Genomic DNA, 16,832 nt, shown 5'->3' on the forward strand with positions numbered 1-16,832 from the left:
ACCAGCAGTTCAGGTGGATATTAGACCAAGCCCATGGGATTCTTTACAGCTATCAACCGGAGTTATAATGAGAAAGCGGTTCATCACAGGCAGCGGCTCCACCTCTGGGTCTTATGTGGTTTTGATACGGTGAGGTGACCTTTGAGGGGTCAGATTATTGCTAAAAGGGGAGATGGAGAAAACAAAACAACAATATGATGTAAATAAGAAATAGCCCAGTATGTAGATGTGTTTGTGTAGTTGCAGATTACAAGTCGGTTTATGCATTAGTCTCGACAAAATGTAGGGTAAAGCCGGCGTTGTCTGTGAACAAAATAGCCAAAACGGGAATGTGTTCTGGTGGTTTGGTGCGAGGAGGTAACGAGGAGATGCACAGATACTTTTACAAAATACACAGTTGTTTACACAGATAAGATACAGTTTGTACAGATCAAAATACTGAAAATGAGGTAAATCTGGACCACTATCTGTACCGTTTCTAACTTTCTGCACTTTACTGGGTTTTGACATGTTTTACCATATTAGGGTTTGGGTTTTTTTATTATAAAGCACAACATATAGTGATATAACATAAAAACATACATTGGAATTACAGGGTGGCCCAAAACATTCATAACTCTTTTGTTTCTAAATATTTTTTTCTCTTATTTTTTCAGAGCATTTAGAACGACCCTTCCCACATTAATCTGAGCAAATACAGCACCGAGGAATGAACCCTCATTGTACAGTGGTACTTTGAGTCACATGGGTCAAATACTGCATTTAATACCAGAGATGCCCCGAGCGTAAACGCCATTAAAGGAATAATAAGTGTTTTTCAAAGACAGGGGGCAGTATGTGATCTCCACAGACCTGACTAGTCCTGATTTCTTCCTGTTGGGGCGATCTTAAAGAAAAGGTGTTTGTGAATAAACCTCAGACGACTTAATAAACGACTTAAAACGTGATATCAAGGATCAAATAAGAGACATAAACAGGAAATGCTTTAAATGTGACGCAGAGTGTGTTGGATCGGGCTATTCAGGAGAACCCAAAATGGCGGACATTTCCCCTAGTTTAAGTAGTGATAGGTTCAAGTGTAAGTGAACAATTATAACCGTATATACTGCCAAAAATCTCGGAAGGTTCGGTTTACCTACTGCTAAAATTTGGTGAGTTTAACTTAAGAATTATAGGAGCTACTGAAGATTTAAAAGTGTCAGTGACTTTTGGGCAACACTGTACGAACAAGATCAAGAGCATATTTGATTTCCAAGGCAGAACAAGTTCACCATAGTAATACAAGTGAGATCTACTCATTCCCATTCAGGAGTGAGTGACAGTAGTTCTGTGCTGGTGTATGAATGTGTGAGCGTTTCCTTGATGCAAAGCGCTTTGAGTGTCTTGAAGGTGAAAAAGCGCTATATAAAAATGTTAGTGTTTCGACCTCTACAAACGTGTTCTGAAATGCACTGGATTCTTGTATTTCTTTGCGTTCATATTTCACTCTTCTCTTAAATGTAAATGCTCCTGGAGTTGTTAACAATGTGCACTCCACTCTGAACTACTTTCACTTAAAAAAACAACAAGTCTAATCGCAATTTTTTTCCTTCTCTAAATGCACCAAGTCCAAAACAAAAGCCCAATCTGAAATCCTTTGACTCCTTTTTCAGGACACAGTGTCACTCAAGCGAGACCGCCCCATGCACGGCCCTCTGCTCCCTCCAAATCTGCCCGAAACTAATCTGGGCCTATCACTACCAGAGCTCCCTCCATGCCCCAGCAACCACCAGTGTGGAGCAAGATAGACACGAGAGACACCAGAGAAGACAGCACAAAAACATACTCCCTCCATTAAACCTAATCAAACTGTGGACATGTTTGCAGAAGCCCATTTGCAGCTTGTATAACGCTGTGGGATAATAAGCTGGAACGCCTCCAAGAAAAACTAAAAAAAAAAGGTAATTTCTTCACTCACGTCTCCCTCTCTCTCTCTCTGTCTGTGTCTTATCCCGTTCACGCTAAAGGAAGAGCCCTGTGAGGGGAGCAAGGTATGAAAACACAAGTCGTACCATTATCAAACCATGCCGTCCATCTCTCATGTTGCCGCGGAGACTGATGGCTTTTCCATTTGTGTTTGGATGTGTTCAATGGAGTGTCGCCGCGCCGTGTCGGTCTGTGTTCCTTTCAGTTATTGCACAAACATCTCATTTCATAGCGTCAACACTCAGCCCTGGGTTTTTTTATGATTACATGATTGTTCCACGTGTTGATGATGATTAAATGCAGAATACATTTGTTGCTCGGCGCTTTGTTTAATTAGCAGATTTTGGTTTGTTAATTAGAGATCTGGGATAATGTGTAGTGTCATCACAAGTTATAGATATGTTGTTTATTATTATTATTATTATTATTATTGTATATCCTTAAAGTGCACGTGCCAGGTTTAAATATTTTTTGTTTTTACTGTTTAATTGTGTGGGATTGTACCTGTGTAAAGTAAGTTTTACCTCGGTCCAAGACAATTTAGGCACAAAAGTTGAAAAGAGAAAGTTGAAAATTGCTAAAACAAAGGTGTTGTCATTTATATTTAGGCCTATTTGTCAAATAATAACTACAATACTAGCCTACTATGTGAAGCAGTTGAACTTTGACCCTTGTTTACAGTGTGGTTGCTAGGTAACAGTTATAAAATTACCTCTTTGTGAGTCGCATCTGTTGCCCATGTCCTGTTGGTTTTGTGCACAGCAGAACACTAGCTCGCTGCATATTTATTTTATTAAAAGGGTTAAATAAAAAATAATAAAAATAAATAAAATAAAAATAAATAAATAAATAAATAAATAAATAAATAAATAAATAAATAAATAAATAAATAAATAAATAATAATAATAATAATAATAATAATAATAATAATAATAATAATAATAATAATGTATTCTAAATCAATTCTAAATGTAGAATACTTCAGTTTGTGGTGGTGTTTTAATATTTATTATGCCTCAAAACTATCATTAGCGTTAGCACTGAGACACAAATATCTCTCTTAAGTGTCCTCTGGTGAAGTACTCATTTTATTTGTGTACTTTTTAACATGTCAGTGACGTCCTCCCACATCTCCCTGTCCACCGCCTCATCTTTAAATATTTAGTGTGACTCTGCCAAAACCTCAGAGATAAAACTGGGCAGTGACGCTGACAGTGAGGCTGCTGGATGTAGGACAATGGAGACAATCAGGAAGTAATATTTTAAAATCTTAAATATAATTATGTTGACTAAGTGTTTTGACTTGTGTATTGCACTTTAGAGGGTCACACAGGTCACCACACACTCTTTTACTGAACATTAGCACATGGGTTTAGAGCTGTGGTTTTATAAATACTGCTGTCTGTATGTTCTATAAAACGTCCTATGTCCCTGAACTCGTTATGTAATATAATAAAGTATGGTGTTTGAGTAGGGCTGGGTGATCTGACCTCTTCATAGTTTGTCTACATTTTATCTTGTTTTCAATTAATGGACAATCACTTTTGTTTTGTTTTTTGTCCTTATAGTTTACTGACAAGGTTTGTACTGCAAATATGCTCAACTGTTGAAGGTGGGATATTTTTTCTAATGAAAGAGTGCTTACTAATCCATGATAATTATGATTATTTTAATTGTCATGGGCAAGATTATTACACAGTTTTAATTAAGCTCTATTAAGCCCTGTTTAGTAGCATTGGCTTTTTCATTAGAAATGCATGAGTACCACAGTGTGTGCATGTGCCACTCGATGTTGATGTTGTAGATGAGCTTGGCAGTGCCGGTGCATGTGTAGGTCTCTGTATGCTCTTTCTGTGCCCCCTCTGGACAGAACGAGCTGAGGAACACGGAGATGCTGTCGGCCGCCTGCGCCGTGGGGGTGGGCTGCTGCTTCGCCGCCCCCATCGGAGGTGAGACCACACGTGCACGTTCTCACAGTTAGTGTCTAATTATGCCGGGTAATTACAAGAGCTAATTAGATGAAGGGGGGGGGATACTCACTGTGATGAAGATTTTGGAGATGCCGCTGTTCGTCAATTTCAATGTCAGTGAAACCTAATAGATACGTTTCGATGACCTTTGACCTCTTTTGACCCGATTATTAAGTTATACGTGCCCTTTATCGCCCGAGTGCACTGCATTAGTTTGGTCAGTACATCACAGCACACTACGTTTCACAACAAAACAAAACAGTAACACAGTACCATCTTTAATAAATAGACCGATAATTTATTTAGAATATTTACAGCGCAATAAATTAACCCCTTGCTGTAACATTTCTGCGAACATGGCATAGACTGTATAAAGACGTGGACTAAGTGAGTGTGACGTCACCCACAGCGTTCAGCTCAAGTCAAATGAAGCTCGTCGAGGCTAGGAGTTATAGCGGCGGATTTGGGGTCGTGTTCTATATTTGGAATTCTGACTGAGAGTATCATAGCAACTAAAGAGCCAATCAGGAGCGAGGGTGATGAAGGTAACGCCCCTTCCCGCCCACACTAATGGTTTAGCAAGGAACGGGCGCTTAGCAACGCTGGGAGTGACCTTTAGGAAAGAGGGCGCCTGATTTGTCTGTTATTAATGTTCATATCTTAAATCACAGATAAAATAGCAGAATAAAAACAGCAGGATCATGTAGAGCGGGTTAATATGAATATTTAAGACCAAAATGATGAGCTTGACTGCAGCAGTTACAGAGAGAGCGGCGACAGTTTTTCATCGTAAAGTAAAAATGAAGCCAGAGTTGATCACTTCCTGTTTGGAACGTGGTTTCTGGTGCGTTTGCCATGTCCATTTATATAAACAGTCTATGGAACGTGCCATAATTGGTCACTTTTTTGATTTGATTTTTTGCCAGGTGTTAAATTCAGCAAAAGAAGAATACATAAAGAAAAAACTTTAAATTGTCTCATATCTTTTAGTTTGGTGCATAATTTTGTTTCATATTTGTCCTTACTTTGGCATTAATGAAAAATATCTAAACTTAAATTAACCAAATTGAGAAACAGCTGTTTATCGCTCTATTTATTTGTAATGTTTAAATCCAGGCTCCAAATGGTTCTGTTTAGCTGTGAATTTGACTGAAAGGTTTTTTATTCTGCACTTTCCTCTTTTAATGTTAATTTTATGCTTCTGTAAAACACTTTGAATGACTTTGTTTGCAAATTGTGCCGTACAAATAAACTGCCCTCACTTGTCTATTAGATTTAAAATATCAGAGGTGGTACAGAAGCCATAAATTGTTCTACAGCAAGAGTTTCTTCCAAATAATATTACTCAAGTAGAAGAACAAAGTAGTACTCCAAGAAAAAAGTATTTGGGAAAACTACTCAAGTTTAAGAGTAACTTCCTTTTCTGTGTATCTGTTGTTTGTTGACTTCTGTGTGAGGCACTTTGAGCAGCTTAAGTCGTATTTTAAATGTGCTGTATGAATAAAATTGAATGAGTAACTAAAATTAGAAGGACAACACATTAAATGATGCTCAAAATCTGGTATTTTCAAAGAATAGACACAAAAATCAGAAAAGAAAACACAAAAGTTCAAACCGTTTCATATCGTCCACATAAAGATTTTGTCACTTGTTCACAGAAAAGTAACCAAAACTTATACTCAAGTCACACTACTGTTACTTCAATAAAAATATCACTCAAGCAGGACTAAAAATAGGCGGCCAGAATAGTAGGATTTCTTTAAAAAGTTACAAATCTTCCATGTAAGCGTCTGTCTCGTCATCTTTTTGGCTGCAGGGGTGTTGTTCAGCATCGAAGTGACGTCCACGTTCTTCGCGGTGAGAAACTACTGGAGGGGCTTCTTCGCTGCCACCTTCAGTGCCTTCATCTTCAGAGTGCTGGCCGTGTGGAACCAGGAGGAGGGTAAAACTCCCCTTTATCAGACAATTTAACTTCATTATTGTAGCTTTTACACAGCGGATCTGCTCACGCACCACAGTCTGATCGTGATCTGACTTCGGGAGAGATCGGATTATTGAAATGTCACGTGAACAGTGATGGGATTTCTGATCGTTCACATCTGCGAAAAGAGGGTGAACTTGTAGTAGTAGAAGATGGCGGTGGTAGCTTAGTTGGTAGAGTAGTTGTCCACTTATCTGAAGGTTGGTGGTTCAAATCCTGTGTACGTTGTCTTCTAAATAAAACAGTTGCACTACAAACCCGCTGATTAACGGGCGCATGTCACCAGGTGTTTTTAATCATTTTATTACTTTACACACACCAAAATCAGGTCAAATCATTGGGTTAAGTGATTATTCTAATTATCTGAAATATACTTAAAGGCAAAGACACAGTATGACACTTTTTAGCCAAACAAACTAAAATAAAACCATGTTCTTTTTTCCATTTTAGTTGCATTTATTGCATTGAAAAACATGACTTATTTGGCCTAAAGAAGGGCCCCCACCTGCTTGTTTCCATGGAAATCTAGTTTGTTTGGCTGAAATATTCCACAGTATGACATAAAATCTATCTGCATGAAGAAAAGCACAATGGCCTCATCGACAAACACTGCGGTGAAGAGGGTGTATATTTCTGTGTAGCATATGGTAGAGAAAGTGTGGTATTTATGAACCTGTGCACACGGCTCTGATCCTGACAGCTCCGGGCAGTAAACCAGCTTTATTTGAATGAAACGCCACAAAATATTCAAGTTTGATTATAAATCCATGCTGAAAACCCCCGGGATTTACATCATAAAGGTGCAGAATGTGGTAAAATGAAGAAATATGATGTTTTGTGATATTACAGAACAAAACAAAAACAATCGAAATGAGTTTCCTCCGGGTGGCTGGGCGCTCCCTCAGAGTTTGCTCCGGATGCCCCCTGGACGCCTCCCTAGAGAGGTGTTCCGGGCATGTCCCACCGGGAGCAGGCCCCGGGGAAGACCCAGGACACGCTGGAGGGACTATGTCTCTCGGCTGGCCTGGGAACGCCTTGGGGTCCCACTGGAGGAGCTGGAGAACGTATCCGGGGTGAGGGAAGTCTGGGAGTCCTGGCCCTGGATAAGAGGAAAAAAATGGATGGATTTTATTTCATTCATTCAACTTCCAAATCAATACAGTAGCTTGACCTACATGTGGTACGTGGGACAAATGCTCTACAGTCCAAACTCAGACGCCTGAACCAGCAGAGAGCGGCTCATTTTAACATGTGGGGCCAAACTAAAATGACTAAACTGCACTTTTGGCTCAACTGATTCTAAAAAACATATAGGCATTAGGTTACATGTTAAGTGTCTTCCTGTGCATTTTAGGGTTTGTTTGAGGTTAGTGCATGTGGTACATCACCTCCAGACCTGCCGTACGTACAAGAGAGCGCCTCATTATGGTCGTACAACAAACATACGCACAGATTTCGCTGCAGTGAAGTTTTGTAAATGAGGGCATATATATTCATAACGGATTTTTGTGTGTTTCTTTTTCATTTAGTTCTTGGAGTGCCCAGTGGAATTTGAAACAGTTGAAATATGATGCGCTGTTCTCTAAGGTGAAATCTTGTGCTTGTCCTCAGAGACCATCACTGCGCTCTTCAAAACCCGCTTTCGTCTGGATTTCCCATTTGATCTGCAGGAGCTGCCAGCGTTCGCCATTCTGGGGTTAGCGTGACACGTTTTCACACGAGCTCAGATTTGATCCACGCGGTTGGACTGTCACAAAGAGCAGTGCATGAAATTAAAAATGTTCAGTCTGGTGATTAAAACAGGAAGCAGAGATTTAAATCAGTGGTTCAGGTATTTATTAAATGCTGAAATGTTAACAAAAAGAAACAAGTTAGTGTCAAAGGAGGATTGTCTCAGGGGATTGTGGGTAGTTTCTTGTTCACACTGAGATGTTTGAAGATGTTTTGTGTGTGTTTAGGATCGCGTGTGGATTCGCCGGAGCGCTGTTTGTCTACTTGAACAGACTCATAGTGGAATGCATGAGGAAACAGAAGACGATCAACAAGTTCCTACTGAGAAAGTAAGAATCTGAGCTTTAGTAAAACTGCATGAACGATAAATGTGACTTTACTTTTAGACCTTTTTAGTTATTTTCATTTTTTCTTACCATATTTATCAAATATTCTCACCTTTAACGTTCAAAGACAGCCCATATGATGCTATTTTCTGATTTATGTTATGTTTCCTCATCAAAAACTGACCCGGAGTTGCAGAAAACACTCTGTTCCACCTTGTGATGTCATCATGTGGTAATACAGGAAGTGCTCCACTGTGTTTTTAAACTCCACACACCTTCACTAGACTCATTTTGATTATTTTAGCCCTTGAATTGCTAATCTCTACTGAACTAAAGGTAAAGGGAAGCTCTAAACTTGAAAACTGCCACTTGATGACATCACAAGGTGGAACAGAGCATTTTGAGCTTTGGAGATGTACAGACTAATAATAAAGTGTGAGTCAAACACGTGTGAATGAAACAAAACACAACTCCAGGTCTGTTTTTGAGGAGGAAACAGCATTAGAACACGACTCAGAGTCAGTTTTGTGTAATATAGGACTTTTAAAGGTGCATCCTGTAACTTTTCTGCCAGTTTCCAAAGAGATGTTATCGCTTTGTCTGGAATGTTCCACCATATTATTTTAAACTTATCTATTTTCATGGAGACAAACAGACCCAATTAATGCTTTTCCAAGATATTTTCAGACACTTTAGAAATCTGTTAAATGTATGTTGGATCTAAGTGGTAATCCTCCGCCAGAAAAGTTACATAGTGCACCTTTAATGGTCCTATATTACACTAAATTTACTCTTGAGCGTTTAGCCGTGTTATACTGTTGTTACCTCCTCAGAAACATGATATTATAAAGTGATAATTTTCAAATCGACAGCTCCTTTTTACCTTTAGTTCATTAAATATCGGCAAATCGAGGACTGAAATGATCCAAATGACTCTAGTGAAGGTGTGTGGAGTTTAAAAACACAGTGGAGCACTTCCTGTATCACCACACGATGACATCACAAGGTGGAACAGAGTGTTTTCAGCCTAAATATGCAGGATTTGTGTGTTAAACATGTGTGAATGAAACAAAAAAAAACCACAACTCCAGGTCTGTTTGTGACGAGGAAACAACATTAGAATAGATCAGAAAACACGGGCAAGACATTTACTGAAGAAAAGACAGATTTAGGTTACAAAATGAAACGTTTGACACGAAATGAAACGTTTGTTCACATAAAAACGGCACTTGTCACTTGTTTTCAGTGCAAGTTTTTAAATGACCATCTCTATATGCTTGGAAACTGGCTCGCTGTTACTAAAATCCAGGACATTTTAGAGAGAAAACAGAGCTGTATTATAATTGTTCTTCTTCACCTTGTGTGTTTTAACGTGATGTCCTACATTACAAAGTCCTGGTTGTGGGTTTGTGTGGTTGAAGTAGGTCAGTTGATCACATCGCAGAGTGTATATTTAGACCTCGCATTTTGAAGTTTGCCCGTTGGCTTTGACGTCGCCCGGCTAACACGGCTGCAGTCCCTCTCTTCCTGTCAGGCGCCTGCTGTATCCGGCGCTGGTCACTCTGCTGGTGTCCACGCTGACGTTCCCCCCGGGCCTGGGACAGTTCATGGCGGGGCAGGTGAGACCGACGCTCGAAACAAATGAAAGCTGACAGTTGTGTGTGAAGTGCGCGGGCCTCGGGTTAGACATAATCTCTTACTCCTCTGATCCACTGATGCAAACTGCCAAGGCTAATGATCAGACCGGAGATTTATAAGTAGATTTACACACTTTTTGGTGTTGCCCGCAGCTGCATAACAATGAGCCAGGATGGGTGGTAATGCATGAAAATTTCTAAAAACAATTATACACAGGCTGCTGCAGAACCCAGAGACTGACAGAAATAAATACTCTGCACCGAACTCTGTGGCTGTTCCATAACTCGACTTTCCTGCAGTCCTTTAGAAATGCAAAAGCACAGCACAAGCGATCATAAATCAAACATTTTTGACAGTTTGAAAACACGACTCTGGGAAGTTTTTACTCTCTACTTATTCATCACTTATTTATTTGTTGGAAATTAACTGTCAGGTATATAAACAACTTTAAATTATGGGTTAAATGTTTTATTCCGTTTGTATTTTGTGCTCGATCTGGCTGAACGGAGTCGTCAAAGAAGTGGCAAGAAAATGCATTATACAGAGTGGTCCAAAAGTCACTGACAGTTGCAAAAAAAAAAATCATAACTCTTTTGCTTCTAAATAGTTTTCTTTTATTTTTTCAGAGCATTTAGAACGACCCTTCCCACATTAATCTGAGCAAATACAGCACCGAGGAACGAACCCTTATTGTACAGTGGTACTTTGAGTCACATGGGTCAAATTCGACATTTTAACACCAGAGATGCCCCGAGCGTAAACGCCATTAAAGGAATAATAAGTGTTTTTCAAAGACAGGGGGCAGTATGTGATCTCCACAGACCTGACTAGTCCTGATTTCTTCCTGTGGGGCGATCTTAAAGAAAAGGTGTTTGTGAATAAACCTCAGACGACTTAATAAACGACTTAAAACGTAATATCGAGGATCAAATGAGCCTGGAAATGCTTTCAAATGTTCTGTAAAGTGTGTTGGATCGGGCTGTTCAAGGCCAAACCCAAAATGGTGGACACTTAAACATTATTTTAGGTCGTTTTTACTTCCTCTAGTTTAAGTCGTGATAAGTTCAAGTGTAACTGAACAATTATAACCGTATATATCGCCAAAAATCTCAGAAGGTTCAGTTTATCTACTGCTAAAATTTGGTGAGTTTAACTTAAGAATTATAGGAGCTACTGAAGATTTAAAAGTGTCAGTGACTTTTTTTGTACAAAATGAGGCTTTAATCTCATAAAACGCCCCAGATAAGGATGTCGATGCATATATGTAGGTTTATAATGTTGATAATGTTTGTCAGTCACTTTTACATAACTAAATATTTATAACGAGTGTCTGAATATGAAATAAGGTAAATGCTGCCACGTTTTTGTTAATTATGAGTAAAAATATATATTACAACAACAACAAAAAAATGCAATATTATTTTAAAATGAAAATAAATTTGAAAATGTTTGTTTTAATAAAATTTTCGACTCCTCTGAATGTCTTTTGAATGAATGGCCGACGCTGGAACGTGACGTACTTTAACGTGACTCTAACCTGATTTATTTTATACAGCCTCATTTTATCCAGTTTTAGTTTGTTTAGTTTATTTAAGACAATACATTCTGTTCAGATAATTACTTGAAGCACAGCTGAGATAATCCAATATTCACGGAGACACGTTGTCCCGACGCGAGCTTGATTGTGTTGTCGCCGTACAGTATTGTGCTCATTAAAGTCCTTTGTCGTACGCTCACAGCTGACGCAGCACGAGTCCCTGGTGGCTCTGTTTGACAATCGGACGTGGTGCCGACAGGGCGTGGCGGAGGAGTTCAACTACAACAGCCACCACCACGCCTGGAAACACCCCCAAGTCAGCGTCTTCATCACACTCATCCTCTTCATCGTCATGAAAGTATGTGCAAATGAGCTTTATTTTAATGATATCTATGATGCGGAAATGTGGAGGATGATGTTTTTAAATGAAAGAATGGGAGAACGCACGGTTTGATTGTAAAAATGGATGTGTTTAGATGTATTTTAAATGTTTGTAACCTGCAGATGGTGTAAAGCGGAAGTGTCAAACTCAATTTCACCAAGGGCCACATCAGCAAAATGGTTTGTCTCAAATTTGCAAAGATATAAAAAAATATGTCTGTGTAACTGCATAACTCCTGATAAACTGACATTTTAAGACAGTCATACATTTAAATTTACCTTGTCGCGGGCCACATAAAATGACACGGCGGGCTGCATTTGGCCCCCAGGCCTTGAGTTTGACACATGTGTTAAAGTAAAGTATCTCTTCTTTTATGAGATTAATGTGTTTGCGTATGGTCCCTGTTAAAAAAAGCTAAACAAAATCACACGTATAATCATTAGAATGTCTTAAACGCATAGATTTTTTTTGTTTTTTACAGTTTTGGATGTCCGCCGTCGCCACCACGATGCCGGTCCCTTGTGGAGCCTTCATGCCAGTTTTTTTAATAGGTGAGAAAAATGTCTTGTTTTTGTTAAAGGACCACTGCGTCATCTCGGGCTGTGTGTGCTCGTGTTCGTTTGATTGACAGGTGCAGCATTTGGCCGGCTTGTCGGCGAGATAATGGCGTCCGCGTTTCCTGACGGTATCCACGCCGACGGCACCGTGTACCCCATCGTTCCAGGAGGATACGCCGTTGTCGGTATGATGTGACAATAAATAATGCTGTAAATAAACTAAAGATGGACATGAGGAGTAGCTTTTCTTTGGCCGGTGTTGTGTTCAGGTGCAGCGGCCTTGTCCGGAGCCGTCACGCACACCGTTTCCACCGCTGTGATTGTGTTTGAACTCACCGGTCAGATTTCGCACATCCTGCCGGTCATGATCGCTGTCATTCTGGCCAACGCTGTAGCTCAAGCCCTGCAGCCTTCACTCTATGATTCAATCATTCGTATAAAGAAACTCCCCTACCTCCCCGAGCTGGGAATGGGACACCATGAGTAAGTCTGTCAGAGGTTATAATCAGACTTTGGAGAGCAGGTGAACATAGAGTATTCAGCCTTTAGTTAAATCAGATGCAAACTGCAAAATGTGGCAAGGTAAAGCGTGGGAAGTTTGTGCATGAAATGTGCTAAACAAATAAAGTAATTCAAAGCGGGTTACAGAATAAGAAAGACATTAAAATCACAATACAACAAATCAAAACATAAATAATCATCATAAAATTAACATTAAAAGAAAAAAGTGCAGAATAAAAACCTTGTGATGTGACATATCAGAGGGACCGTCATAAAAAATCTAATGTCATAAATATGAGAATGTTTAAGATGGAAAAGTTATTTCAAAATCAAACTAAACTCTAAAAGAACATCTCCCACATGAGCCACATGAGCCATCTCACACTCTGAGGACTAAACCAGGACTGAACCAGGACTGAAACAGGACTAAACCAGGACTAAACCAGGAGTAAACCAGGTCTGAAACAGGACTAAACCAGGGCTAAACCAGGTCTGAAACAGGACTAAACCAAGACTAAACTAGGACTAAACCAGGCCTAAACCGGGATTAAACTGAGACTAAAACCAAGACTAAATCAGGACTAAAGCGGGACTAAAGCGGGACTGAACTGGGACTAAACCTGAACTAAAACCGGGACTAAATTGGGACTAAACCAGGACCAAATCTGAGTAAACCAGGACTAAACCAGGACTGAACTGGGACTAAACCAGGACTAAACCAGGGCTAAACCAAGACTAAACATGGGAATCAACATTTTAGTTTTCTGCAGCTAAAACCTGGAACATTCTTGCTGAAGATGTGAGACAGACCTCGACTTTGACAATGTTTAAATCCAGACTCCAAACAGCCCTGTTTAGTTGCGCATACGACTGAAAGGTTTTTGCTCTGCGCTTTTTTCTTTTGGTGTTAATTTTATGATCATTATTTATGTTCTGAGTGGTTGTATTGTGATTCTCTGTTGAGTATTAGGAGTACTCAAATTATCTGATTATAACTAGCGAGGTTAATGCACTCAGTGATGTGGTGACTTGTTTCTGTTGTCAACGTTTAACTTTATAGGAAATACAATATCCGAGTGGAGGACATCATGGTTAGAGACGTGCGTTACATCACACTCAGCTCGACCTATCGAGACTTACAGGAGATGCTGCAGACGGGACAGCTCAAAACTCTGGCCTTGGTCGAGTCCAGAGGTAAAAATGCACAATGTGAACATGTTTTGGGATGTGGATATAATAAGACACAATTAGAATCACTACCTCTGTTTCAAAATGGTGCATTATCTTCCAATGGAAATTACGAGATCAGACAAAATGTAAGAAATCTTATAGTATTGTCTGTAAAAGTGGGTTGATAACATAACAATCCAATTTGTTTTTGTAAAGCCCAAAATCACAACAGCAGTTCGCCTCTTAGGGCTTAACGGGATCATTGATTTAAGAAAAAGAAAGTTAGAAAATCCAACAGTGAAACACACAATAACAGACGGATTAATCAACATTCATAGAAAACGAGCAAATGGAAAACTGTCCCAGAGCGCCCCCTGTCCTCAGACCCTCCTCCTGCAGGAACAACTCAAAAAACTCACAAAACACAGAGGGAAAAGAGAAACCACAAGGAGAACCAGAGTGAAGGAGAAATCCACTCCCATGGACTGAACCAGGACTGAACCAGGACTAAACCAGGACTAAACCAGGACTACACCAGGACTAAACCAGGACTAAACCAGGACTAATCCAGGACTAATCCAGGACTGAACCAGGACTGAACCAGGACTAAACCAGGACTGAACCAGGACTAAACCAGGACTAATCCAGGACTAAACCAGGACTAAACCAGGACTAAACCAGGACTAAACCAAGACTAAACCAGGACTAATCCAGGACTAAACCAGGACTAATCCAGGACTAAACCAGGACTAATCCAGGACTAAACCAGGACTAATCCAGGACTAAACCAGGACTAATCCAGGACTAAACCAGGACTAAACAGGACTAAATCAGGACTAATCCAGGACTAATCCAGAACTAATCCAGGACTAAACCAGGACTAAACCAGGACTAAACCAGGACTAATCCAGGGCTAATCCAGGGCTAAACCAGGACTAAACCAGGACTAAACCAGGACTAAACCAGGACTAAACCAGGACTAAACCAAGACTAAACCAGGACTAATCCAGGACTAAACCAGGACTAAACCAGGACTAATCCAGGACTAAACCAGGACTAAACAGGACTAAACCAGGACTAAACCAGGGCTAAACCAGGACTAAACCAGGACTAAACCAGGACTAAACAGGACTAAACCAGGACTAATCCAGGACTAATCCAGAACTAATCCAGGACTAATCCAGGACTAAACTAGGACTAAACCAGGACTAATCCAGGGCTAAACCAGGACTAAACCAGGACTAAACCAGGACTGATCCAGGACTAATCCAGGACTAATCCAGGGCTAAACCGGGACTAAACCGGGACTAAACCGGGACTAAACCGGGACTAAACCGGGACTAAACCAGAACTAAACCAGGACTAATCCAGGACTAATCCAGGACTAATCCAGGACTAATCCAGGGCTAAACTGGGACTAAACTGGGACTAAACCAGGACTAAACCAGGACTAAACCAGGACTAAACCAGGACTAAACCAGGAGCGAAATGGGACTAAACCAGGACTAAACTAGGACTAAACCAGGACTAAACCAGGACTGAACAGGGACTGAATCAGGCCTAAACCGAGACTAGCCCAAGACTGAACTTGGACTAAACCAGGGCTGAACCAGGACTACACCAGGTTGGACAGGCTGCAGATGTGTTCAGGACTAACACATTTACACATATAGTTCAATTATGTCCAGCCAGAGTCCATTTAAGACTAAGGGACAGAGGGGGCTCATTCAGGATGGGGCAGGGGTCATCCAACCCACTGAGAGAACGGGAGGATCTGGGTCCACAGAACAGGGTCAGGGCATAAAATGGAGCATCTAGGGTCCAGTCATCACCGGGGGGTTACATGAGCATTCAAAATCAGATTAATACCAGATTTTTGAAGTTATAAGATCATTTAAATCACTTGTAAAAACTCAAATCATCTCATTTCTTTCTTTCTCACTTTTTGACATGTGACAGTTTACATATAAGTCAAAGGTTAAATGTCCAAAAATCAGGTTATTATCAGATATTGGTGTTTGTCAGACCACTGTTAACTCTCAAACGCTGCATATTTAGGCTGAGCTCTTCTCTCAAACAGAAAACACTCTGTTCCACCTTGTGATGTCATCGTGTGGCAATACAGGAAGTGCTCCACTATGTTTTTAAAACTCCACACACCTTATCTAGAATCATTTAGATAATTTCAGCCGTTGAATTTCCAGTCTCTACTAAACAAAAGGTAAAACGTAGGTCTGTTTTTGAGGAGGGAACAGCTTTACATCATGGCTTAAAGTTACAAGAGTCAATTTTGTGTCATATAGGACCTTTAATGAAGCATGAAAAAGATTAATTAACAATGAAGAAATTATTTATTAAGGACGATTCAGGCTTAGTAACTACTGAAGGGTTTGGGTAAGTGTTACTAACCCTGAGAAAACTTGATTTGTTATGGATTAAGCCTAGTTATTATAAAATATTAACCAAAATCTCACTTGCAAGGACCATAACTTCAGGAAATAAAGTAAAAATAACTTGTATGTACTGTATTGTGAGAAGATAAGCTCAGGATCATGCGCAGAGTTCATGGTGTAAAGCTTTGGGGCTTTTGAAGAGGCTCCCGGGCCCATCTCCCATCACCCCTTTATACCCGAAAGATAGAGGGAATAAAAAAGAGGTGAAAGGGTTGAAAGTGATGAAGGATAACAGAAACAAAAATGCGGAGAAGTGGGACCTAAAGAGAACCAAAAATATCAATACGATGCAGCGTAATATTTCTTGAGGTTGTGAAGTAACCGGAGGCTCTACTTTGTTAAACAAGTCTCTCGTAAACGTAAAATTACAGTCATAAGCTGGCTAGTTAGTCACTTCCACCTTTTCTGTTTAACTTTAAACACCTAAACAGGACGAAAACTTTCATATTTACATCACAGATTCCTGAAAATGAGTTGTTTGAATCCGTTTTGTATTTTTTTCTTGAGCTTTTTGATGATATTAAAACTTTTTCGACAGTGTTTGCTAGTGTGAACATTACATCAACATCGTAACTGCTGAAATTTCCACCATATACTTACATGCATAACGCCCCCAGCAT

The 16,832-nt window shown here is 39.9% G+C and overlaps 1 protein-coding gene across 1 annotated transcript in view; it reads left to right on the top strand.

Annotated features, from left to right (window-relative positions):
• The window catches only part of clcn2a (chloride channel, voltage-sensitive 2a), a 58,520-nt gene that overhangs the window by 37,174 nt on the left and 4,514 nt on the right, over nucleotides 1-16,832 (top strand). The window contains exons 7-17 of the mRNA XM_055228565.1: nucleotides 2,007-2,030; nucleotides 3,837-3,915; nucleotides 5,753-5,878; nucleotides 7,529-7,613; nucleotides 7,876-7,977; nucleotides 9,509-9,593; nucleotides 11,352-11,507; nucleotides 12,013-12,082; nucleotides 12,163-12,273; nucleotides 12,358-12,571; nucleotides 13,650-13,783. Of these exons, the coding sequence (XP_055084540.1) occupies nucleotides 2,007-2,030; nucleotides 3,837-3,915; nucleotides 5,753-5,878; nucleotides 7,529-7,613; nucleotides 7,876-7,977; nucleotides 9,509-9,593; nucleotides 11,352-11,507; nucleotides 12,013-12,082; nucleotides 12,163-12,273; nucleotides 12,358-12,571; nucleotides 13,650-13,783 (1,186 nt within the window). The remainder of the gene's footprint in view (nucleotides 1-2,006; nucleotides 2,031-3,836; nucleotides 3,916-5,752; nucleotides 5,879-7,528; nucleotides 7,614-7,875; nucleotides 7,978-9,508; nucleotides 9,594-11,351; nucleotides 11,508-12,012; nucleotides 12,083-12,162; nucleotides 12,274-12,357; nucleotides 12,572-13,649; nucleotides 13,784-16,832) is intronic.

The sequence above is a fragment of the Periophthalmus magnuspinnatus genome, chromosome 17 (genome assembly GCF_009829125.3).
Source record: "Periophthalmus magnuspinnatus isolate fPerMag1 chromosome 17, fPerMag1.2.pri, whole genome shotgun sequence".
NCBI classification, from domain to species: Eukaryota; Metazoa; Chordata; class Actinopteri; order Gobiiformes; family Gobiidae; genus Periophthalmus; species Periophthalmus magnuspinnatus.